The 27,593-nt window shown below is 39.4% G+C and overlaps 1 protein-coding gene across 2 annotated transcripts in view; it reads right to left on the bottom strand.

The window, feature by feature from the left end:
* The window catches only part of LOC139631550 (leucine-rich repeat and fibronectin type III domain-containing protein 1-like protein), a 166,353-nt gene that overhangs the window by 53,720 nt on the left and 85,040 nt on the right, over positions 1 to 27,593 (bottom strand). For both annotated transcript variants that reach the window (XM_071495789.1, XM_071495790.1), the window contains exons 3-8: positions 20,457 to 20,673; positions 19,233 to 19,384; positions 18,696 to 18,949; positions 18,222 to 18,465; positions 17,278 to 17,435; positions 15,726 to 16,106 (exon numbers count right to left, since the gene is read on the bottom strand). In XM_071495789.1, the coding sequence (XP_071351890.1) occupies positions 15,726 to 16,106; positions 17,278 to 17,435; positions 18,222 to 18,465; positions 18,696 to 18,949; positions 19,233 to 19,384; positions 20,457 to 20,649 (1,382 nt within the window). In that variant the 5' untranslated portion in view covers positions 20,650 to 20,673. The remainder of the gene's footprint in view (positions 1 to 15,725; positions 16,107 to 17,277; positions 17,436 to 18,221; positions 18,466 to 18,695; positions 18,950 to 19,232; positions 19,385 to 20,456; positions 20,674 to 27,593) is intronic.

Below are 27,593 nucleotides of genomic sequence, written 5' to 3'. Positions count from 1 at the left end.
CAGCGCAATCAAAATCGGCCAGCCTCTTACATGAAGACTGTCTGATCTTTTAGCACAAACACCTCTCAGGAGGACCAAAGATCTACTTTTAAACCCAGAGGCTACTAATAATAAGGATCTTTATTCATGAACAGCTGCTAAACACAATAATATGGTAAAAGACAATCTGCCTAAAACAAATAGAAGTTAAAACATTTAAGGGGCCACCCTGTCATGCCATCTTTGTAGCTTGTAAATTATTCAATACGCTTGTATTTTCTAATGTTTTAATTGCGCGTTTGTGAACAAATGCCACAGGTTGTTGGATGAACATCACAACAGCTAAAAGTTCTCACCTGTGTTTTTTTTTTTTTTTTTTAGAAATAATAATTGGAGCAAAAGAGGAAGTAAAGTGACACTGTTATAAAACCAAGTCTGTTTAGGAATATCAGTGGTCATTCCATTAATAATAAATAAATAATAGGCCTCATATTTATTATTGTCACCATAACAACAAAGTCCCTAAACCTTAATAAAGTATTTAAAGTCACAATCTTTCCTTAAGTCTAACTAAGTCATTTCTGTGCTTAAAGCTAACTAAACCTCAATCATAGTGTTTATCACATGTTAAAAAAAGATTTCTTCTTCTTTTCTTTGAGTATTTTGGAAGCACGGACAAATGATGGCGCCAATGTAGCGCCATATCAGAAAGCACTTCTATATTTTGTTCTGGAGGGCATGGACAATCAACATATTTTGTTGTTTAATTTGGAGGAATTGTTGGTTGTAGGTTATCATACTTATATTTGTCACTGTTCTATACACAACAATGCATTCCAATCAGACTGAATAATTTGAAAATAATAATCGGTACTTTACTTTCATCTGCACTATGCTCAGCTGGCTCACAGTCACTTATCCATCTTTGGGATAGCCGGCTCTGACCCTAACTTGGCAGCGAGTGTTTTCGTGCTGTTATCTCCAAAGAAACACAAAACAAACCCAACATATTTCAGGCACAAAGAAGTTGTTACAGCCCCAGACAGCCCATCGTCTGGGCATCTTTCCAAACTCAGCAAGACAGCTCTGTGATAGTGGTGGTCACCCAGAAGTGCATTGTAACACCTTTGTTTCCAAACATGCAGACTTATTCTTCCTTCATTTCAACAAGAGTGTTTTTTTTATTATTCATTTTCCTGACACTAATCCTAGACAAAGTCTTACATCACCACATATCCTGCAGTCCTGCAGAAAGAAAAGACAGTGGTACACAGACACCACTGAGATACACTTAAAGCTTAGTGCTGGAGGGGAGTAAAAACTCAACAACTTGCCACTGATTCACCTTTCATTGTTTCTTACTGGCAACTCTCTGTCCAGGTATCTGTCCTCTAAATTTCATTGAAACTCTTGGTGTGTGTAGAACTGTGTGTCCATGTGCACAGCTTTGTTTTGACATCAGTTATGCATCTGCCTTTGTTCCACCTTCCTCTGAGTCTTTATAAATAAGAGATGGCGGTTCAGGATCTCTGTGACTCGGTTGGGTTTAAGCACGTTCAGTAGGACCCCTGACAGCGGGTCTTGTGTGTGGAGGTGAGCCATGGTACTAACTCCTAATGAGGCACCTTTCCCTCCCTCCACCCTCCCACTTTTATTTCATCTTACTTTTATCTTTCATTCTCCTTCCACCTTTCTTATCCCCTTTACCCATCTCCCCACACTCTCTCCTCCTCTTTTCATCTTGCTCCTTGCCCTTCCATACTCCTTCACTGTTTTCTTTTTGTTTTCCCCCAGTCATTCTTCTCTCCCTCACTCTCCCTACCCACCTCTCCTCTCTTCTCTTTCATCTGTCCTCAACTCTAACCCGAAACTCCTCCCACGTTTCCAGCATCTTGTTCTTCCTCCTCCTTCCTTCTCACTCTTCCCTCTGCCCTATTTCCCCCCTTTCTGCCTTGCATCTCAATAACATGAAAATGAATGAATAAAAGTTAAATGAAAACGAATGTATGCATGTCTTTGAAGTTATTGTAAGTCACTCCGGATGAGAGCTTCAGCCAAATGCTTAAAAAATGTTTATGCAAAGGAGGATCAAAGAACACTACACTGAAAGCTATATTTGCCTGCCAGATGTCATTTGAATCGAAGAGAGATGATGTTTGTGGGAACACAGCTCAACAGTCACATCTAAATATCAAGCAGCAGACTTGACATGAGCAGCAAGATTATATTGTTCATTATCAGAATAACAGGAATGGAAAAGTTAAACAAAACTATTTGAAATACATCGAGTTGTAGAAGATATTTCAGGTCTTTATGTCTGTGCGGTAGCTGCGCTGTTTTAATGACTGTATTTTATGGGAAGAATATTAAACTACATTTTGAACATTATGACTGAAGTCTGTGAAAGGCAGAATAAATCTTAGAGTTATCACAACTTATTCAACTTTACAACGGTGGGAGGATTGCAAAAGGTAAATTTTGTGATTGGAAAGCGTTGATAATGAAACGTGAAGTACCACAACAAAACGGCTGAGTGCAGTTGTTTTAATAACAATTGACAAGCTGGCAGAATGAGCTGATATCATCAGAAACTGAGCAGCTGATCACAGGTGACGAACTATGAATGTGTAGGTTTGTATTGAGGACACGATGCAAAATCTCCTCAGCAACACCACCTTTCACTGAAGTTTATTAATACATCAGCATACAGGCTGCTGTAGAACAATTCATTGTCTATGGCAACTATGATCTCCATGTACTCTTGGCTTAGGCAGATGTTATAAATAACTGATTAGTGCCCTGCAATATTGTACAGTAATTGTGTAGATATACTGATAAAATATTCATATCAAGGCTGCTAGGTGTTCCTCTAAACTAATTCACATACTTCACTGCCATTAACCATGTATGGGAATCAGTGATTTAAAGGACAATTCTGCTATAAAACACTTGAGAAAACAGGGGGCTTGCATTTGTGGGTCACATATTTCTCCTGTCCTGCGGATTTGACCAAACTTTGGCTTAGTGTGGTACACTGCCTGAGTAGAAAACAAAAGAACGTGGGTTTGAATCCCAGCAGTGGCTTTTATAAAGTACAGCACAATTCTGCTGTCTCTCAAACAAACATACATATATGTACATTACCAACAATGGCGTATTATGCTACACAGAATAAATGAGGACCACTGTTTAGGTTCTATTATTTCCTTTTACCAAGAGGGGATTTGAAACCAACTCCACCTGCATGAAATTTAGTTTTCATTTTGAAATTCATATTCACCACTTTGAAATACATGGAAATTACTCAGATCAAGCATTAAGTCTTAAATAAACTGATTTGTCCACAGTGAGATAAAAAAAAGCCCCAAGCCCCTGGTATCTCTTGGTCAGACTATTTATTGTCCACGACTAAGTCTACTGTGCTCTAACAATGTAAGGGTAAAATACACAGCAATTATCCAAATCAAACTCTGTCTTATACATATGTAATGCAGCTTAACCTCTAAGGGGTTCAGCCATACAACAATGGAATCTTAATGGGGTCAAATGGATTAAAAAGCAAGAGATAAAGATGGATAGAGACTGAATGAGAGAGAAACAGAGCCAGAGAGTAAGAACATTTGAGAAGCAAAGGCTGAATGCGGACAATGGCTACTAACAGCCAATACTGCAGATTAGTGGAACAGGGTACACTGATTGAAAAACAGAAATATACCACCCAATGCAAGATAATGCTGGATCACTGTATATATATGTGTGGAGGCATGCGTCTGTTTATTTATAGAGGGAATCTTGGATTATAAGATACAAAAGGAAACAATAGAAGACACCACAGAAAGGGGTTAGAAGACGAGGTTATGAATAATGCAGTGATCAGAGAATGACAGGGACAGAGAAGAAAAGAGAAAGTCTGAGAAAGAAAGAGAGAAAGAGAGAGGCACTTAGAGTGTTGTCTTTCAAGTCTCTAGCAACAAGAAAGGAATGGATCTTTCCCTGATATCCAACACATCCACAGAGCATAACATCAATACCTCTGCTGTAATCATGTTTCACATGACCTGCAAACAGACATCTTTCTCATTAGTCTGTGGGTTCATATGCCATGTGCTTGTTCTATATACAAGTGCAATCATTCATGCGTGTGCATTAAAAAAAACTATTAAATTATAGTGGGGTTAATGCATGAAGTGAAATGCTTGATTTTATTCAGTAATGTAGCAGGAGAAAGGCAGTTTTATTAGACAGGTTGGAGATGGGTTGTTCAAGGTTGGAATGATTACATACATTATGAGCTAGCAAGTAAAAATATGCGGATTTTAAGAAAATAAAATAAAATGGAATTTTAATAAAGAAAAAACAAGAAATAGATTTTTTTTTTCTTATACAATTTATTAACAAGTAACCATTTAGGCTTTTAAATTGGCAAACAAGGTTAAAGGAAGCTTTCATGTTGTGACTTCATTATTGTCTATTTTCTACAATATCTAAAGCTGTGTAATTGATTTTTTTTTTCCTCACGCCATAAATGCTCAGCGTCAATCTGGTGATCTGGTGTGGGGGGCACTGCTGGTGGCTTGGGATCAAAGTTCTTCCTCTTAACATACAATTTTCAAGTTTGTCTGGGTGTTATTAAGGATGTAGAAATGTAAGGAATGTTTTTCAGACTAGAATTTTATCTGCTGCTTTCATGTAGCTCACACTGAAGTGGAGCAGTACTGTGTCCCTTTCTTTTATTTAACCAAGGCTGTTTATTTGTTCTTTCTGCCTATGTTTTTCTTGCTGTAGAAAATTGAACAAATACCAATACCAGTAACAAGTAGTGGCATCTCCTTAATCAATTTTGATTACATTTTTGATGACATTGGATTGATTTGCCACTAATTCCCTGGATTCTGTCCCTAATCCTTAACATAACCACTAATAATCCTTAACCTTAACCCTCACCCCAGCCCAGTGGATGAAGGATAACAGGATAAGACTTCCGGCAGGATGAGGAGTGGAAGGTAACACCCCAAGAGGGGAAAAAAAGTAACTCAATAATAATAATAATGGAACTTCAGTTTCAGTTCTGCATGTGTACATTTTGTATGCACATGCATTACCCAAGTGGGTTACAGAGCATTAACAAATAGGACAAGGACAAAAAAGCTTAATACTTTGTTAATCCCATCCTGGCTTAGTGCTGAACTAAATTGGACTGCAATACATTCAATATATCCGATTGGATTTCACTGATTGGAATTAGTTAGACTTGTCTTGTTTACTATTGATCCTTGTCTTGATATGCTCAGGCGTTTTTTAGTCTAGGTGGCAAATTACTTTGAAGAAAATAGTCAGCTTGTGTATATATTTTTTTTCATTAATTTTCAGCTATTCATTTATTTTCACATAAACAAAAGAGTAAAAGAGCAACTTAGCTTTTCCAATTCAGCTGACCTGCATGAGCATGTTTAACCTGTAGGAGGAAACTCCAATGACAAAGAGGGGACCTCCACACAGACCTAATGTGGGAAGTAAATATTTCATCCAGTTGTTTTCTTACTCACAACAACAATGTGCAGTTTGTCAGCCAACAGCTGGAGTTTTCAAATATCAGCATAGTTTTGGTCACTTCATTCATGCACAGCCCTCAAATCACATCTTCATCAGGGCCTTGAGAACACACAAATGACTTTCTGTGCATGTGTTAAGTCCTAACCCTACTTTCTGTTTATCTGAATAATCATTTTAGATGACCTGAAAACTTCCCTATAATAACGGAAGGATGTGGAAGAGTCTTAATGATTAAAAACACAACTAGGTCAAATCATAGTATATGGCTGGACTTATGGCTTAAATTAAGGACATAGTTGAAAACTGTTGGAACCATTGTGATAACTGACATTGTGTCACATTTGGATCTGTTTGCTTCTCTCCTACTCTCTGCGCTCACATCTACAGTATTTTAATACAGTTGAACTCCCAATAAAGCTTTTCTCATTTACATGTTCTTTTTGTTTGAAATAGTGACTGAAACGTGGCCCATAAGCCTACACGTTAACCAGATGTCACTTCCAAGCATTTTAAAGCTGCTGCTCTCAACTGAAAAAAATCCTGATTTCGTAACCACAGCATCATCTGAAAAATTTACGAAACACATAAATTAAAGACAAAGATTGTGCTGTGATCTCAGCTATATTAATTGTAAAATGATCACTCAGAGAGAAAGTTAGAAGGGACAGAATATCCGTCTTATTTTGTCTCCCACACAGTGCATAGCCTCCATCTCTCAACCTCCGCCTCTCTGCAACTCACTGAACAGAGGCAGGAGTGGCGACTCTGTTCTATGGAAAATAGCTAAGGTTTGTCGAAAATGTTGATAGATTTGTCGCTAGGTGCATTTTTGACAAATGCACCTAGCCACCTGAAAAAAACAAACAAACAAAAAAAACTTGCACCTGATGACAACTCTTGCATCTTTTTTGACAAAAATCTATAAAAAAGTGTCTAAATCTAGCAAATTACCAGTGATCGCTCAACCCTGTCATTCACTCTGTCAATCAGTCATGGACATCTGCGTTTATAGTGCTCGCTCTGCTATTGCGGTCCAGCCAAAAATGAACAAAATGTTGATGTTCTACATTATGAACTTTGTTAAAATGTCATAGCCTCTCAAATGCTGCTGGAAGTCTGAGTCCTTTGCAGCTTAAAACATACATAAAACATAGCTTGAATATTAACCTTGTGTAAGCACATGGTGGAAACTCAATCACTAATAAAGAGTTTGTTTACTCATATTTCATTGACTGTTCTAGGATGCAAGCTCTCTTCTCTTATCTCTACTTACCATCCTGAGCCCCTCTTCCCTTTTTCTCTCATCCTCTTCACTTTCTCTGCTCCTCCCCTCCTACCGCCCAGTCTCCTCCTCCTCTATGCCACTGCCTCCCCTCTTCCTTTGCGCCTTTTTCTCCTCTCATTTTCTACTTTTTTCCCTCTCCCTTTCCCTCACTCTCTCTTTCTCACACTGTGTGTCATGTCTTTTTAATTACCCCTCCCTCGATCCATGAAGATCTGAAGGCTAGGTCGTTGGACGGATGGATGTCAAGGGGAAGAGCAGGGTACTGGAGGGGTTATTTGGGTGGGGAGTGTGGGGGGTGGTGGTGGTTGAGGGTGGGAGGGGGGATAATTAAACATCGATTTGGGATGATGATGAAAACGGCAACATGACGCCAAACAAGGGGATTAGGGTTGGACAGCCGACAGCGTTCTGCTGAGCTCTGCAAAATATCCGGTGGAGGAGAGGAAAGGCAGGGAGAGCAAGGAAGAGATGGAGGGAGGGAAAAACCTTGGGTGTGTGTGTGGTGGGGGTAAAACCACAAGTAAATGAATACAAAGACAAGGAAGACAAGGAAGACAATGAACAACAAGGCAAGGAAAGATAAGGATAAGGACGAACAGTAAAGCAAAAGGACGTATAAGAGAGGGCAGAAGAACAGGAAGTAAGAATGTGGAAGGAGTCAGAGAGTTGGAATGAGGCAGCAAAAAACAAAACAGGGACAGAGAGAGGGAAAACTGAGACGTGAGGAAAGTGGCACAAGGAAAAGGGAATAAAAAAAGAAACATAATATAAAATGGGGTACGAGAAATAGACTTGGAAGAAGCTATGTGACGAAAGAGAACGAGACTGCAGACGTGAAAGAGAGATGACTAAATAGACCATGTCTTCAGTGTCTTTGAACTTCACCTCTCTGATCTGACTCATTAGTTCTGCATTTAATTGGCACAAATACATCTGGTACCAGCAATACAAGGGTGTGGGTGTGCGTGTCTGTGCACGTGTGTGCGTGTGCGGACAAGTCATTTGTCATTAGGCCATTTAAGCTCATTAGTACGTATGCAGTGAATCATTCAATTAAATGACAATGACCTACAGCCAACCGACTAGTCATATCCACCAGCGGATGTGGGGATGTGCACACGAGCGTACATGAATGCGTGTGTGTGAGAATATATATTGTATATAAGCCTGAATATCTTCTCTTTGGTGTTGTGAACATCATGTTGTACACATTTTAAAATGCCTTACATCAAACCTTCTTCTGCATGTTTGTATGAGCATGTGAGCCGCCATAACAGCCTCTAAAGAACAGTAGCTACATTTTAGTGCGAGGTTCTAGCTGAAGAATCAAAAGCTGAAACTCTCTAAATTACTCAAAATATTTACTGTGTCCAGAGTAAATGTTATTAATGCAGCCTGCTGCCAAACACTGTGGCAAAAAGCAATGGTTTATCATCCTCTCTGTTTTTAGGGCCGTGAAATGATTTACCAATAATTTCAAATTGACAAATGGTGCATCTGAACGTCATAATAAATACATTTAAAGGTACATTACACTTAAAGTAGTTAAATAAATAATACATTGTAAAAATTTGGCCCTTTGGTGGTGGTAACTTGTTGAACTGTGCTAGCCCCAGCAGAGTGCAATTGTGTACATTGATTGATTGATTGATTGTACATCTTTTGATCACGAGGACACATTTTCAGCTGAAGCAAAAGCTTTTTTTAATTGCAGTTTAATTGCAGTATTATCTAAATATAATATATTCAACTGAGCAAAGGGAGTCTAAAAATGTTACCAGGTAAAAATAGGCTGAATTCGGCTCCTGACAAACAGTACAGCTGTTTTTGTAAGTCAAAAAGTGTGGATTTGGTGGTGTCCCTAGTGAACATCCTGTCTTAACGTGTCACCAGAAAACAGATAAAATCTTTGATAAACTAAATTGTGAAGTTGTGAAATTCATTTTAAAAAATGCCATAATTAGCATGTTTTTTAGAGCCTGTCAACTGAAATCCCCACCACATTAAACTGTCAATATGGACAGATGCACATCACACATGAAAAAGCTTGTTTGTGCTTCATATACTGTACATGTCAAAAAAAACCAAAACATATATGTAAGCTGCATGCAACCACCTGCTTACACACACACACAAACAAACTGTCTCTCTCTCTCATTCTCTCCCTGTCCCCTATCCCACATGTAGGCACACCTCGGCCCCCCAGCTTTGCTCCAGATGCTCCCACCACCTGCTCCAACGCTATTAACCCCTGACACACTTTTACCACCCGCCAACACACATGTGCACACTCACAGACACACTGCTCGTGCACTGGCTTCAGTTCATTCATATTTCAGTTTAATGATGCTTGACAGTCCACTATTAATATCGCACCAAGTACTCTGATGGGTTTTAGAATTCAATGGTGAATGTATAATGTCTGTTATATTCCTTCCAAAGTGATTGGAGGGTATTTCAGAGGATTTAAAAGAGACAATACTTTTTTTTTCCTTTTACCCATTTGTTACCTCACTGTGAGGAAAACTAGCTCTACCCATCACAACTACAACAGGTCTAATGATTGAGAATGACAAATAATAAGTGGCAAAGCTTGTCATCATCCACGTAATGATGACAAAGAGTACATTTATGTTTGCTAATGTCACATAATGTGCACAGCATTTAAGTAAAGACCCGCTAAACGGGCATGAGAATACATCTAATTGTTATTAATGCATGTTTCCATACACTGTATCCTGAGTCTCCCGGCCTGCAGAGATTTTATGTGTCTGTAAGTCTATTATTCAAAGAACCACTCACCATGCAGGCAACACAGAAAAAGGTAGAGAGACAGAGAAGAGAGTTAGGACACAGGCAGCTGGGCTCCCGTCTGGGTTGGTGTCTGCATTTTGCGCATTTTTGTGGGTGTAGGTGTATACGTGGATGTGTTTCTGTACAACTGAAAATGGTTCACATTGACCTGTTTCTGCCCTTGCATGGTGAGTAAAATGTGACGTGAATAAAATTATTTAAATCACTTACACAAAGACACAACGAAACACACATGCACACACCTGACCCAGACAGGTGAAGATGCAGTGTGAATCTAGAGACAAATCCAAGTTGCTTAAAAGTACATTTTGAAAAGATATCTCTTTAAAGGAACTATTAATGTGTGTGAGTGTGTGTTTAATACATGTATGACAGTGCTTTGCATTGATGACAGCAGGTTAAAGTACTCTAAATGCACCTTCAAACAAAATATCTGTAAATATGATGAGATTATTTCCATTGTTTCCATAAAATTAAACTTGTTTCATTAATATTGTAAATTAAAGTTTGATATTCTTGTTATTATCTGACCTGCAGAGATCAACTCTGTGTTCCAGCTCTGGCTGCAAAATGTTGAGCTGACCACATCCAATAGCTTGTCAAGTTTGCATTTTGATTGTAACTCTGACTCAGACCTTGGATATCCATTCAAGTCACAGTACACAAGAAGTAAGCAGTCACATGCTGCATTCACATTACATTTGTACTTCAGCAAACTCCACAAACAGTAAACTTTCAGCTCTTACTTTTTTTAAGTTGGTCATGTGAGAGTTTCTAAAGCTGCAGAAGATGCCATCTTTGGTCTTTACTAAGCATTACCATGGCTACAGGCATCACTCGTGGCAATAGCAAGACTGGTGATGAAGACTGACTCCATTTACCTGTTCACATGCACAGTACTCTTTTCATTCGGTCCTGTGTCACACGTACAACACATATAGAGTCACTCTCAGTAGGAAATGCAGCTGTCTTTTTCAAACACTGATTCAATGTTGTCAAAGACAGACAGAGAGGGAAAATGTACTGCAGACTTATTGAAAAAGTGGTGGGGGGTGGGGGAACCATACAATGGCCACATATCAACAACCAGTGATACATCATCTCAGGTCTCTCTGACAGGAACCTATGAATCATACTGACATGATAAGCATAGTTTCAGGCAGATATAGGTACAAGTATAGAATGCAAACCAAGCTAATACCAGTGTGTTTGTCTGGATAATGTGTTGTCTTTGGTTAGGCCTGCAGAGGAATCTAAGCTATTGAGTCTGCTTAACCTCCGACTGATCACAGATCATTATGTTGAATACACAATTGTCGCTTGACCCGAAAGCTCACGAGCAGCGCAAGTCAACGTGCTTATACAGTACACACACACACACACACACACACACACACACACACTTTTCTATTATTTGTATAAGTGATGTCCAAAAGTAGAAAAGAATTAATTATACCATACAGGCCATGATTAGAAAGTCCATAGGGAGTTTTAAGATGGTGTTTGAAGCATGTCTCCATGACATCAGAGGACATGACATTGAATTACATTCACTTCCTGGAGACTTACTCTAACCTCAACCATAACTACTACCTGCTTAACTTTAACCCTTAACCTTATCTTAACCTAAACCTAACCTTATCCTAACCTTAAAACATGTCTTCGCCTTGCAGTTGAATGAATTACATTATATGGAGTTGCTTTTTGTCCCCATAAGGAAGACAAGTCACCATGATGTGACTGTGTAAACAGATTTAGGTCCCCACAACACAAGTAATACCTGGACTACAAACACACACATGGACATCGACACTTAGAGACACTCAGAGGAGGTCTGATGCCTCTGATGGCACTGAAACTGAGTTTTTGGCTAATACGCAGCTGCCAGCTGGTTCAGTGTGCACACACATAAACACTCATCACATGTGCACACAGACACACACTTGAATTGACATTGATTAGATTATACAGGGAGCTTTGAAGAGCATGTCTCAGACGCAGGGTTAACTAATACACTGCCAAGCAGTGATTTCACACACGAATGCACATGCATACACACTCACACACACTTGGTGGTATAATGCATTGATCGTAAGTAGGCAGGGGGTTTGAGACCATGTCAGAGAGCCCTCTTTATGCTTAGAACTCCTCAGAAAGTCTCTGTACTGGCGATCTTCTAAGGTGGACGTGTTCCTAGATAACAACAGCAGTGGATAGATTACAAGATGCTTTTATCTGGATGCTTTGGCTGTAGTAATTTACTCAGTGGGGAAAAAATGAAACAATGATTTTTTAATTATTATGCAGTAAATGTACAATGTATTCTGTGTGCCTCAAGTACCAGGAAATCAATTACATTTTCTGTTACGATTTAAATATTGTGTGACAAAATACAGATTAATAATAACTAAATCTTTAGTAATATTATATAACTACATTTTAAAAAAATTAAACAGGGGTATCCTTTGCTTTGTGTGTTCAAAATGATGATTGTCCAATAAATTCACTTGTCAAAGAGCTGCCTCAATATATCTAAAGCAATGCTGACCACTTGATGTATTAGTAGCCACAGAAAACCTTCTCAGTCCCACATCCATCCTACAGCTATTGTCCGGTGTAACGACAGCAACTACTCAAACATGGAAGAGCATCATCAGTGCTCATTGATTAAGTTTCACAAAGTGTGATATGGATCCGTTTTCAATATACGCTGTTTGACAAAGCACATGTAACAGCTAGAAAATTAATTTGTGAAGCTCAAATAATCCATCATTTAGGCAATGATATTTTGTTTTGGCTTTCCCCGTTTCCTGTCTATTCTGCTCCTCAGGACTCCCCCTCCCCTTCTTTCTTTGTGGCGTTGTGCCTCACCCCTCCTAATGGACATTGACTGAAGAAAGACAGAGGAGAGGGGCTGTGCACACATCCACACAGACACACTCAGGGCTGGTTTTTCTTTTACTTGCAGCAGAACTGGTGCTATGACGATACATTCTGGATAATCTCACAATCCCTTTTTGTTTTTCAAATATGTAGGCACATGTATATATTTTCTTTGAAATGGTAAGCAGTAATAAATAACCAACATGATATGTGTTTCCATTATGCAAATAATAATAATAATAATAATAATAATAATAAATTATCATGAATGAAAGGCCTTCAATGTAAATGAGCATTTCTGAGTTTGTCTTATTTCAAATGCTTCTCTCCTTTTGTTATTCAGTGGCTGCACTAAAATAGTCATATATTCAATATTGTCAATATATATTTGTGAAATAGTGTTTTATGCCTTCTTTTTTGTTTTCTTTTTTTTAAATCTCAAACTTTAAAGGTGTAATCCTTCAGATTTCAGTCCTGTTTGATATGACAGCAAACTTTTACAGTGGTAACAACAAGTGAGTTTCACTACTACAAGATGAAATTGAGCAGCTACTTCAGACGCAGCTACTACGTTAGATACAGAGGCGGTGGAATACCTGCATGCATCATTTTTGTCTTTCATTAATTGTTGGAGAAAGCTCTGGGCCAGGAGTCCAATTCAGATCTGAGATACACAGTTTAATTTGATTTGTAAACATCCACGCAATCTGTTTGATGACGTGAAGCTCAACAAAAGGTTCACAATAACCCACACAAACCTACACATATCTCCACCTGACCAGTAAGTAGTGCATTTTGTACCTGCATGGCCACTGTGCCCACTAATTGCATCCAACCTTGAGCGAGCAGGTGCAGTTGGACGGTTGCTATGCAGAACAACGGTTGCCATGCTTAGAATTGTAAGAAGCTGCTTGTCTCCCACAGTTAGTTGAACTGTCTGAATAAACAAGTGTCCTCTCTCGCTTAGAAATAACACCATAATCACTTTTCAGTACAGACCCCCATTTCCATATCTCACAAGTGTTGCATTTGATCAGAGTAAAAGGAATTGTATGATTCTCCTGTCAGCTGGATTTATTTGACATATTCTATCAAAGGTTCTTCTTCTCAAGAATAATTTTTCCCCAAAGGCAATTTAAACTGTTGATCATGAGTAAAAAGGCGAAGAGGAGCCAAAATAACTTATGAGAACATTCTGTAGGGCAGTGAATACATTTTTGATCTTCTCCGGTAATCACACCAGACAGAGTGATATATTTGGCCATTTCATTTGCACCTCTGCAAAAAATGAAATAAATGAGTAGTCCACAGTAAGCCTGTGTGATGGCCAACTGTCACTCATAACAAGATCTAGGTGATGTTCCCAACCTGTTGCCATGACAACTCCTCAACAAATGAAAACTCCTCATGAACTGAAAATAAACAGGGCTTTCCCAGGTTTTCCAAGAGCTCTAGTCAATGATGCTGCCAGTGCTCTGGGTTTTGCGCAGAGAGAGAATATGAAAGATTCCCCAAGAGCACAAAGATTTAAAAGAGTGCTCCGTGGGACCAAAGCCATGTTTTTTTTCTCTGACAAGTCCAGCAAAGTGTACATTAGCTGCAACTGTAAGAAGATGCAGTATAGTGAGTGAGGAAGACTGCCAAGAGAAATCTACCCCACTGACATGCACATAAACACCCCATATTGAAGAGGAACCTAGCCATCACCACACCAAACAAGTGAGAGACACATTGTGCCAAATCTGACTTTTAATACCAGCAGCAGTAGAAATCAGCCTGGCTCCAGTCCAAATCTGATTGTGTCCATATAAACTCATCGAATATTCAAACCAATAAAGGTGTGCTTTACACCCCCAGTCATAAATATAAACATACATAAATCATCATTTTAAATAGTGAAAGGATTAAAGATCTATCACACTGTGACCCAGTGCATCCTCTGTTTCTATCAAAGTAAATAAATAGAACCTGCAATAATTTACTTGTATTACACTGAAGCAAATGCTCCATCACACATTCAGCCACATACACAGGAGAGGCCTAACCAACACACTAACAACACACACGAGTAGCAGGAGCATTGAACTTGGTCCAAGTGCAACTTCTGGTGTTTTCACAGAGACATTGCTTGATGAAAACATAGTCAAATGCTCAGTAATACTGTTACTATTTGGTGCTCTTGAATCATGGGTCTTCCCCAGCAAGATGACTGCAGTAGTCTGCCATTTAATATTTTCTGCTGCTGCTGTTATGGGCATGAACATTATGATGACACAAGGATTCATCACTATTTGTCAAAAGCACTAATTAGGACATCAATCTAAGTTGTCTGAGCCTCATGCACAGATCCACAGAACTCTAACACTCTTTCACTGTAAATTACAACAGTCACAAAGTTACCATGATTTACCGTAAAGTGACCTTACTACCTATTCAAATTCTGCACATCAAATGAGGCTAATTTCAGTGATAACATTATTAGAATTCTATGGCTCCAGCTATCAAGATGAATTACCATAATACCTTGAACTGCTCCTTCTTGCCATTGAAATTCTATAGACGTTTGTTCACACTTTGTTTAGACTTGGGGTGATAGTTTGCTGTATCTGCAGTAGCATGTTGTGCACACAAATCAACTTACCTGTTTGTTTCAGGAAGCTATTAAAGTAGATCTTCCCTCTTTCTACATTAAACTTTTTACACCAAAGGTTGTTGCAGTTTAAAAGTCACCAATAGTCAAAGGAGTGCCAGAGTCAGATCTGATAAAATAAATGACTGTGGCAACTTAGTCAAGTTAAATCCCACAAAACATAGAAATGTACCACAATTACAGAGCCATAATGTAATTACCAGTAGTAAAACTACACAACAAATACATAAACACAGCAATGCAAAGCTAACTGACAGACAAGCATCAAACAGCCACACTGTTTTGCCCAGGCTCCCCTGCATTCAGCGAACTCAACACTGGCTCTGCTTCACTACAGATGTCTTTATCATTTCAGTTGATTAGACTTTTACAACTGGATGACTGGCTAATCTCCACATCATCTATCATCTGCTCTCATCCTCATAGCAGCGGCTGATGTCTACCAATTAACTTACACACAACTGCACACACGCACACGCTCACACTTACAAACCCATACACAGCACACTAATATGTCTTGAAACCTTCATAGAAGTCACAAACACAAATTAAAACACAGACCTGTAAACCAGTGTGTCATCCCCAGAGCTGTTGTACTGGACCTGGAACATCCTGACTCCAGACATAGGAGTCTGACTGCTCCATCGTATGAGGGCAGAGTTCCCTCTCAGTTCCACCAATGAAACCCTCCGGTCTGCCCCCCTTGTCTCGTTGTTAGGCAGTGCAACCTTAGAGGAGGTTAGAATGTCAGAAGGGGCAGGTTCAGATGATGGGTCTCGGCTGCGGCTCGTGCTGTTTGCGAGATGGGGCATTGCCGTGACAACTAGCTCCACCCTTCCAGTGGATTCACCTGCTGCGTTGGAGGCAATGCAGGTGAAGTTTCCCGAATCCTTCAGGGATGTTACATTGATCTCCAGACTCCCATTCGGAAAAACTAAAGTTCTGAAACAAATGAAAAATTGAGATATATCATAAACCTAATTAATTCAATAAATCAATCAAAGAATAACTGAAATGTAAATGTTACAACAAAGCAACAACATGTAGGAGAGGTTTTAGAAAAGTTCCAGCAGTAAGATTTTTTTTCATTTTATGTCCACGCAGTCCCTCATTTTTAAATTCTTCTACGTTACATCTGCTGGCTACTGTGGTTCCGTTGCACTACTCCCCATTCTTTTCAATCAGTAAAAGAGACACGTTCTCTTCTGGTTGCAAAGTGATTCACCATTATATAATTCAAGAGGCAACTCCCCCCTCGTTCCCACCACCCAGTCATGTAAACTGTCTTCCTTTGTTTACCATATAGGAGACAATTGCTAATCAGTGTTCCCCCTTGTCAGCTCATTTACTCACACCTCCACTCTGCTACCTGCAGCACCTGATGCTGCTGCCAATCCCTGCTGCCAGCATCCACCCAGATTCTATCCATAATCAATGCAATGATTGCCTGGCTGGTGCTGACTCTTTGCAGGCTTTATCCCCATAGGTTTTGGCATTAACCCAAATGGTACTTGCCAAAAAATCAGACTGCTTTAATCCATAAACTAGGATTTTCTCATCACAATATCTAAAGATGCAAATAGAAATGTCAAATAAAAAGGTGCATGAGAAAAAAAAATAAGGGTTGCAACATTACACAGTATATAAAATATCAATAATAATTTTCTAACCAATGCTCTATATGCTAAACTATAACTAGAAACCCTGACAAATGTGCCAACTAGGTTACCAGATGAAAATGTGAGAATAAGTGAGGACATTTACCTTCCAACCTTGTTCCATAAGGTTGTCTCACACAAGTCATGTGTGCCCTACTACTATAGCCAAGACAGAAATTACGTGACAGACTGTCTTTCTAACTCAGGTGTATACTGTCTGATAGCACTGAGCTGGAGCAGTGCAGAGGAATATTTAAACAACCCCTTACTTGGACCTGTCAATTGGTTTGCCAGGTTTCTGACATCACTGGATGTGGAATAGTGTTCTCACCGGACAAGTGATGTTCCCTAAATCAACACGTTGGCTCTAATTTTGAAAGATTGTACAGTTTGTTGGCCTAGAGAGAAAAGTAGTATCATGTAGATCAAACTGGACTAAATGACCATGGTAATACCTAGAGCCATTAGATATAAGTCTCCCTTCAGGGCTGATCCAGTGGACTTCAGGCTCTGGGTCGCCATTTGCTTTGCACTTCAGGCTGGCAGGCTGGCCTTCCATAGCCACGGTATGAGGTGACTTACGGGTCAGAACTGGTGGGTCACAAATAAACTCCTAAAGGGCAAAAGAGATTAAGTCATTCTTTCAAGTCTGCATTGTTTACTGAGCCTTATTATTTAATTCATTAAAGTTGCAATTGCAAAGATTTCCATTTAAATACTGCAAATTCCTGTTAAGTTACTATCTATCCCTGAATGAGGTAACACAATGGTAATTGAGCCTACAGTCCACTGATGGAAGTATTGCAATATTTATACAGCAGTAGTATGAAATGGGAGTCTGTTGCGACATTCCTGGAAATAATGCTCTATTAAGTTTATGCTAATGCAAACCAAACTTTTCCTGCTGCCGCAGCTTCACGTTGAAGGCAGCCAAACGCAAGATGGCTTTTGTTATCAAGTAGTCACAGGAGATGCATTTTCAGTGAGCTCAGCAGTTACTGCTATTGTTCATCAAAAATGTGTTTACAAAACAAAACAATGATGTTTTTCAGCATTTTTTGACAGCGGATCAGTTTAGAATATTACAGACAGCAATCGAACAAGAAGGAGCAGCCACAGTGAGTAGTAGTAGATGAAGAGTTACAGATGAAAGGCTGCACACCTCCGAATTCTCAGCAAGGTAACCAACTCTTTTCACAGTGCCCTGCTGATTGCAGACTCATACCGTGTGCAGCACTAAATCAGATCACTGTTGCTCACAGAATGATGGGAAAAGACCAATTATTGGCTAATTTAGTAATTAAAATGAAAATAGTTTGTTTTCCTGCCCACTAGATTACCACTTTACAAGTTTGCCCCATGTCCAAGGTTATCAGACATATTCTTATCAAAATGTCACCTCTTCAGGTATTGTCCAGAAGTACTTGGCACTGAGGTCAGCGGGAGAGGCACATGTCTCCAGGTCATCTTCTCTGGTTAGTCTCCTCAACCACAGAAGTTCACAATTACAGTGAAGAGGGTTTCCACCAAAACTCAACACCAGGGAGGAGAGAGGGGAGCCTTTGGACTTGGCATAAACTGGGATTCTCAGGAACAATGGGTCAGGGGGAATTTTCTTGAGCTTGTTGGACGTCATGTCTAGCCTGCGAAAGGACAGGGTGTTGGGAGAAGAAAATTTGAAGAGAGGTGGATTAGAGATTATTATAAGATGAATAGACATTAATTCAAGGGAACAGTAAACCAACCAGCACATAATTAGCATTTGAATATATTATATTTTGTTATTGAGGTTACTTTACAATATCAACCTCTAAACACATCATCAACTCATCCCTGCGTGGTGAATCTCTCTTTGGTCTATATATCCATTTACCTGGCGAGTTTGTGCAAGTTGGTGAATACACCTTGGGGAACATTTTCTATGAGGTTATGATCCATATTTAGGGTGTTGACATTGGTTAGGCGCCCGATGGTGTCCCAGGGCACCTGGGCAAGGTTGTTGTAACTGAGGTCTAGATCCTCCAGTGTGGACAGGAAGTCATCAAAGGCATGGGGAGATATGGAGTGGAGCTGGTTGTTGGCCAGGATCAGGTGCCGAAGGTTGGTCAGGCCTTTGAAATGGTCATCCTGGTTCATAGAAAAGTAAATGTGCAGTGAGAAAAACTTCTATCGCAATCTATCACACATACATACCTGTACTGTATGTCTCTCTGTCTATCTGCAGCATCTACTGTTGTAAATTAACAAATTATTGTCACTGGAGCTTTATCGTTTAGTTGTGCGTATCTCTTCAACCAAATGTAAAGTGGTTGTGTGGCTCTGTTTCTGTTTATTAGCCCATTTACCCATTTGAGTATTCAATCCCATTCACTATCATTAATCTATCCAGCCATCCAGCCATTAATCTCACCTTGATCACAGTTAACCTATTAGAGTCTAGGTGGAGTGCTCTTAGTCGCCGCAGGTCACTGAAAGCTGAAGGGAGGATCTGACTGATGGTGTTTCTGGACAGGGTCAGGTGTAGTAGGCTGGTCATGTTGGCAAAGTCCTTTCTTCGGACAGCTGGGAGAGAGTGGAATAAACACAGAGACATTATCTTAGTCGTAAGGGGCCAGATAATCTTTATTATACAGGGAAAGTATTAAGGTAAAAAAAGTTTTAAAGCAGTAATGTTTGCCTGAAAAAGGTGCTTTGACAAAGGTGGATGACTCAGATTTGTATGGTTCTGGTGGACAGGTAGTATGAGTTAAAAAAGAGGAGAAGATAAATGTACCACAATGATGTTTGCTTATACATGGTATTGCTGAACCATTTGACTTCCATCACATGAAAACCATTGTGTTTAATATTGAGATTGACAACTACATACTTAATTAGCCTCTGGCATTCAGATGAACTTTTTGGAAACATACCCTGGCAAACCTAAATTAACAGTCAGGACAATATGGTATCACTCAAAATGAGATAGAGAATCTTTAGTTTTGCACATTGTTGGGCTATAAACTAAAATTGAGCCCTTTGATGCCTTTTTTTTTAGCTTGTGTGTCTTTTGTTTTGGAACCATGGAATAGAATATTTTTAAGTCAAGCCTGGGAAGATTAGGTGGCTGCCTTGGTGGGAGCTAATGGAAATCCAGATTAAAATAAAAAGGATAAAGCAACACTTCAGTTCTTAAAAATAAGTATGTTTCAAACTCCAAAAGAGAACTCTTTGATATAAGGCGCAGATGAATCATGAATGAGATTTGCTAGACTGCACCACGAAACAAAAAAAGCAAGAAAGTTAAAAAAAGAAATACCCAGGCTCATGAGAAATATTACTTAGTGTCATGTGGAGACCAACAAAAAGAGTTGTGACTTGAGCCAACATTTGTATTCACTGTTAACAAACTGCTCATTGCAAGGAATTGTTCAGAGATAAGGTGAATGTGCTGCCAAGTATCAACCAGCCAATGAGTTTGTTTCCATGTAAACAATCAATCCAAGTATGCTCGTCAAGTGGCAGATAATGGCAAAAGAGGATGAAATAAATGGAGCAGTTCATCAAAGCATGCTGCAACACTCCAATGTGCCATTTGAATTCCAGCGGTATATTAAATGTAGCGTAATACAGGACAGAGTGGGAGGTACGTTACCTGTGATGAAGTTCTCTTGAAGCCGTAGCTCCACGGTGCGTCGGTCAATGGCAGCAGGAACAAAGAGTAAGCCCGTCTTCGAACAGAGGATAGCGAGCGATGGAGAAAGGCTCTGGCACATACAGCGTTTCGGACACGGCTGTCCCCTGCATGCTGCTGCCAGCAACAGCAGAGAGAACCACAGCCGTTCCATTATCCTCCACAGGGAACACGGCAACTGGAAGGCAAATAGAAAGGAGCCATGAATTGAAGTGGATACAAAGATGGTGTTTTAAAGAAAAGGCTACTGACAGGAAGGTGAATCTCTGACCTGTAGAGACACTTAAAGCTTGAGTAAGCGATTGTTATCTCATACACTTTTTATTAAATTCAGTGAATATCTCCTCATGGTCTGCTAGCTGTCCGTTCTGTGTGTGTGCACTGAAAAAAAAAGCCCTGGCTCTGTAAATGGGAAATAAACAAAGTGGCTTACACCAAGCCATTCCAACCAATAAGCAACAGGGGTCGCCTGTGCTCATGGACAGGACAAGGGAAAGAAACAGAGAAGAGGGTAGATGGGCAAAAGGGAGGCATGGAAGCGACAGACTGTAAATCTGGCAGATGCTAATGATAGTCCCAGTTTAAGGATTATGAGGGGCAGGCAGAGCAGTCTACCCTTCAGTTATTGCCAGACCATGTGGAGCTTTGAATGGACTTGTTTAGGAAATTGCAGACGAGAGACCAGTGCAGAGACCAGAGGGGAAGGTGAGCCACATGAATGTGAGCACCAGTGGTGGCATGACAGTGGAATATACTCCACAACATAATTGTATTGTCAAGATGGAGAAATGGCCAAGGAACAGCCACAGAGGACCTGGAGCAGACCTGGACTCATCTGCTACAACTGACCCACACCCTAAATGAGAGGCACACACACTGTAGAAGGCTGGGACAGAGAGTGATGATTTCCACTTTCAAACACTACAGACACAACTCATAACTCATGCCGTGATATGTCTGTGTACCAGTGGTCAGCAGTATATTAGCCTGTCCAGTTTGACTACCAGACTAATCAATGGCATTGAACTTCTATTAGCTGAGAGGCCTGTGTACTACCTCTCCATTCTGCATATCCCTAGATCTGGGGGTCTCCAGCAGGTGGCTCATGAGCTACCGGTAGTTCACACCTTGTCAGGTTTGTTTACATCAGATATGGCGTAGGTGACATGCAGTGATAGCAACTCTTCTGGATAACAGAGCAGATATAAACTAAACTTTTCCAAGAAACTGGTAATATGTTGCCATGGATTAAGTGATGTAAGCTGTGGGCTTCAACTTGAGTGCCATTTTTTTAAGCCCATGTTTGTTTACATTTTGTAAAATTAAGTGTACTGAATTAGGTATTTTAAGTTCCCATTTGTCATGTACCATTGGGTGTACTGATAACTATTACTGGAGTACTTATGAAGGAGTTTCTTTTTTTGTCTGATTTCTTGCCATTGTGTTACTGTGTCTGTGTGTTCAGGTTTGACTGAATCATGAGTCAGATGTTTTACACTGATGTGAGTTTCACATGTTGGTACAAAGTGTGAGTTTTGGATGTTGATATTTGATGACTTGTTAAATTCTCATATTGATTTGACTTGTTTTGGTGATCAGTTTGAGTGCTTTGATACAATATGTGAATAAATGTAACCAGTAATATAATATACAAGTTTTATTATCTATTTTATTTTGTCAAAACAGCTCTCAGAGTAAAAAAGGTTGGAGACCCCTGCTCTAGACTCCTAAGACCCTCGTCTCTGTACTTTATACCCTTAACACCCTTATGTCTACTACGATTTTCACCCAATACATGCTTCATTTAGGCAATATTATCAAGAAGCACTGAGTTAATTTCCATTGCTTTGCAGATGAGACCCAGCTGTATCTGTCCATGAAGCCAGAATGTAACTAATCAGGTAGTCAAATTTCAGATATGTCTTGAAAACGTACAGGTCTGCAAGACCAGCATTTTTTTCTTCTAAATTCAGATGAAACTGAAGTTATTTTGCTTCATCCTAAACACCACAAAAAAATATTATCTAATCTACTTCTTATTACCTTGGCCTCCAGTTCTACTATAAGGATACCTGGTGTTGTTTTTTTCACAAGGAAATGTCCTTTGCCTCACACATAAAGCAGTAGGACAACTTTCTTCTACCTGCACAATATTGTGAAAATTGCCAACATAAAGTCTGCAGAAAAACTAGTCATTTCATTTGTTACCTATTGACTGGACTACTGTAATACCTTATCATTAGGATGTTCTAACAACTCTGTGGACGGCCTCCTGTTGATCCAAAATACTGCAGCCCGAGTGCTGACGGAAACTAGGACGAGAGATTATATTTCACCTGTTAGCTTCTCTGCCTTGGCTCCCTGTAAAATTCAGAATAGAATTCAAAATCCTTCTTACGTATAAAGTCCTTAATGACCAAGCTCCATTGCATCTTAAAGGCTTCATAGAACCCTATTATCATCATAGAATACTTTGCTGTCAAAATACAGGCTTACTTGTGGTTCCTAGAGTCTAACACAAGAATGGGAGGCAAAGCCCTCAGGCTCCTCTCCAGCTCCCAGTTTGGGATGCAGACATCCTCTCCATATTTAAGATTAGACTTAAAACTTTTCTCTTTGACAAAGCTTAAAGCTAGGGTTGGCTCAGGTGAGCTCTGAACCACCCCTTAGTTAAAAGGGTATCATACATCCCTCCAGCTATAGGCCAAGGCTGCTGGGGGAACTCCCATGACGACTGAGCACTTACTTTCTCTCTCTCACTATCTCACTCCATTTCTCCCGCCCCCCATACATTCATATGACACTATTGCATGTTATTATTTTTATTATTGTTATCATCAAATGATACTGCTATCATTGCTGCTGTTATTATTAATAATACTACTACACCTGTAAGTGTCACTATCATTGTTATCATTATAATAACTAGTCTTATAATGATTGCATACAATAGCATATACACCTGTTCCCGGTCTCTCACTCCTCTCTCCCCCATTTCTCTCCTCTAAATCCAAATGAAGGCTTCTTGTTTCCTCTCCACCGTTGCCAAGTGCTTGGCATGGTGGAAACTGTTGGGTTTCTCTCTCTAATATTGTACGGTCTTGACCCTACTCTATAAATATGATTTGGTCCTATCTAAATAAAATTGAATTGAACTGAAAAACACACAACAGAACATTTCTTTCTTTTTTTTTCTTTCCATCTCCAAATTAAAAATACTCAGTGTTGCTACATGCCTTTCTTAGATTTCCTTGTGTATTATCCAGCAAAGTGAGTCTGGCAAATACAGTATATACAAACAAACAAACGAAAGTGCAAGCAATCTCATGAGCCTGCTAAAAATAGACACGTTGTAATTTGATACTTCATGTTCTCCATCCTCCCACAATGTAAAAAGCAAAGCAGAAACAATGATTAACTATACGCAGACATTTCAGTTCTTCTATCAGCCTCTCCATTTTACTCCCTGTCAGTGTTTGTCTATGTCAAATATATTTCTCTCCATTACTCTTGATTATTCTCTCTGCCATACCTCCCCATCCAATTGTCCTCTTACAGCATTCTGTTGACCTGTTGTATTTTCAGCCATACTCGTGCAAATATTCATGATTTACTCCTACTGTCATGTGTCAGATGCTATTTAAACAATGCAATGTAATCTATCAATTTCTCTCTTCTCAATATTTATATATCACTTGCTCCTGGTCACTCGACCCCTGCCCTCCTTCACTATATAACTTTTGCTGTAGCAGTCCACAATTTTCTAAACTAATGCATTTTCTTGCACTCTCACACCTCCTATTGCTGCATTTCTATCATACATTCTTTTGTCATTGTCTCTGCCTGCCTCTCAGCTCCTCCTTCTCTCTTCCGACTGATAAATCTTTAGTTATAAAGCCTGTTTCCTACAGAGGATGTACTTTAATTCTCATTCCTAATCACTCCTCCAACTCGCTTTTCATTTTCTTGTTTGTCTCATAATCATCTATCTCACAGACCCCCTTGCTCTATCTTTCTGTTTTCTCAGGCTCTCTGTGCTCGCTTCATATTTCCACCCTATCATCCATCTCTCACCCTATCTCACTCAGTTTTACAATGCCTTTATTCTAATGTATCTTTAATGCGTTTATGTTGCTGAAATTGGTACCAACTGTGATTTTAAATCCACACATACTTCACTTGGTGTACCAAATCATCAGTCGAATATGAGCCTACACTATAATAACATTTAGACATACCTCACTTGGTTCTAGCATGCATCCAAACCATGGTGTTTTTGAGTCTATTCAATTATGCATGTGCAAGCTTTTCTGTGTAAGTCAGTGTGGATGATAGCAATCACTTCACTCGCCATTACTCACTGCCGTGCTTGTTCAGCTATGGAGAGTTAATAACACAAGAGAAAACAGATCCGAGCTGTCTGCCCTTGTTACCAGTTAGATTGGGCCATTATAGTTGTTGGCAGTGTTTTGAATGACAATCTAATGCCCTGAAAATAATAACCATTGAGACATCTGGTTCAGGGTAGAGCTTGTCAGTTCTGTCCCTACTCAGTGAAACTCCACTTGGTTTGAATTACTTGTGATAGTGACTGGCTGTCTGATACACCCAAATACTATAAGTATTTGAACTGTCATGGGTTATTAACAATAAGTTTTGTACTGCATGATAGCCTGAACATAGCTGACAAATATGACTTAAGTAGATTAATCATTTTGCAAATCCAAAATCCTGCATCTAACCTACTTCAAGGCCCACCGTAAAAAATGAATAGCAAACTTATAGCAGTTGAAAAAATTCCAAGAGTGAATACCCCTGTAAAAAAACAGGTGACATGGAAGTAAGGTTAGTCATATATGTTTGTGAATTTCCCATTATGCTTTCAAGACTGTGCTTTATGCCACCCCCAGAATATCATATAGGCCTAATAGAGGCCAGTTTCTGATACAGTTTTAAATCCAATGAATTATTCAGCAAGATTATTGAGGGTACAGTTAGTTAATAGAATGAAACAATATTGAATGGATGTTGGGTAAATCCTAGTTCAAGCATTAGCCCTGGTAGAGTACTTGGGTTTTTCAGTAGGTCTTGAGCCCATTAGGTCTTGTGCTCGGATGTGTCATACGCTTGACTTTGGTGGTGTTAACTACAGTTCTGATTGGTAAAACCCATGACAGTTCAGTAAAACCAGCCAAACCATTAGGGATGTTTAAAAGTCACACAATGGCAAACACAAGTCCTTCATTGAGCTCTCTTATGTTAAACTCATCTGTGACCAACATTAAGTACAAACTGTTGTGTGGGACAAATGTCAAGTGTCCAACATGGACACCAATTACACTGGATTTTGTCCAGGTGATCTTACATGAAGCCCAAAAAGGGTCCACTCAGAAACCAAAAGTGGAACCAACAAAACCCATTGACTAACCCTGCCAGTGGCCATAAATCAGCAACACCTTTGTCACAGTCAGAACCATGGTGAAAAACTGACAAAGCAAAAGGAACCTTATCAGATCAGTAGCGACACTGATGCCTGTGAGGGTGTAGTGAAGCAATGCTGACACCTGACAGACTCTGTCAATCCAGTCATATGCAAAAGTAAAAGGCCTATTTAGCACGTTGTATTTGTACATCTTCTTGATTTCAAATTCTTTACAAAGAATGATAGCAACTCAGTGTAGACAAAGCTCTTCAGTTTGCAGAATTTACAGGAAAATAGAGCAGCACTGTGACATTTAGATGGTAAATCAAACCACACATTACATTCACCCACCAAATACCAGACTGCCGCCATCCATGAACACATTAAGTATCATCTGGATATTTTTAAACACATTTTCAAAAGTATCTTTTCCCCAGCCACATGGTGTCATGTCATAAAAAATTGATTTAATGTTTCTTTATGTCTGAAATACAGATTTAATTCATCCAGTATCATTTAGCAGTAATTACACTGGAGAGCTCTGCAAATGATATTCATTTTCTAGAAGTGACTGTAAAAGCTGCCAGAACAACACAGGGGATGTCTCCAACAGTGACAAATGTTTATGTTTTTATTTTATTTTATTTTTTTTTTTTCAAAGTAAGCCACAAACACATCCTGACAGTCCCTTTGTTTTGCTTGACAGTATGATCTCCACTTAGCATTTGTGAATCAATCAGCTGCTCCCAGGCAGAGTGTTTTTCAATGTGTTTAGGGCAGATATTGTAGCTTCTATGCTATGCTATGCTACTTTGCTATGTTTGTTGAAAATACCGGGATCTGAATGTACTCTTTGCAACAGAATTGTCATTAGTTATGGGGGAAAAAATGCAAGACATTCCCAAAGCCCTTCAAACACAGTTATAGGTACCACTTCCTTGGATGAAACAAAAACAGCAGCACAGTATAAAGTCTTTTCACTTCAGTCACACTGGAGAGTTCTGAAGAAAGCCGTAATTAGCAACACATAGTGCAAAAACACCCCACATGTCCATTTTCTAAGGGGAAAAATTCTCCCTCACAGGTCATATCGACCCTACCTGTGAAGATTAAAGACAGCCCCCTGTGTTGCTTTCTCAGTCTATTTTTCTTCACCGTTTCATGCCCAATCAATGGAAACAAACAGGTGTCTTTACTAATGTGTTTATTGTAAATATAGCAGGCAGCAATGCTACAGTGTTTACCCTGTTTGAAGAAGCAGTGAGCTTAGTCTTCTTTTCTACTAAAGTGGACTTTCTTTTGGTTAAGCGTGTGCTCTATAGTCAGACAGAACAAGATTTGATCAAAGTGTGCTAAAGTCAGATGAAGCTCCTTTATTATGTTGCAATAATGTGTTAACATGATGATGGAAAACAAAACAAACAACAAAAGAACAGTCTTTATGGCAGGTCACATTAAAGAATGTGAGATCAAAAAGCAGAATTGAGCAGTGGTCAAACACACTCAAACAGATCAGCAGTTGTAAGGACTAAAACTAAGAGAAGTTAAAAAGCAGTGTTACAGAAGCCCCCAACTGAAGCAATTAGCAACGTAAATCACTAAACATGTACATAAATAAGCTTGTAAGAGGGATGGAAAGCAGCAGAATTAAAGACAGCAGGAGAGAAATGATCACA

This window comes from Trachinotus anak, unplaced genomic scaffold (genome assembly GCF_046630095.1).
Source record: "Trachinotus anak isolate AG129_WGS33_773 ecotype Australia unplaced genomic scaffold, CSIRO_AGI_Tana_v1 ptg000014l, whole genome shotgun sequence".
NCBI classification, from domain to species: domain Eukaryota; kingdom Metazoa; phylum Chordata; class Actinopteri; order Carangiformes; family Carangidae; genus Trachinotus; species Trachinotus anak.
The sequence above is the reverse complement of the archived record's forward strand: the minus strand, read 5'-3'. Positions and strand labels throughout refer to the sequence as shown.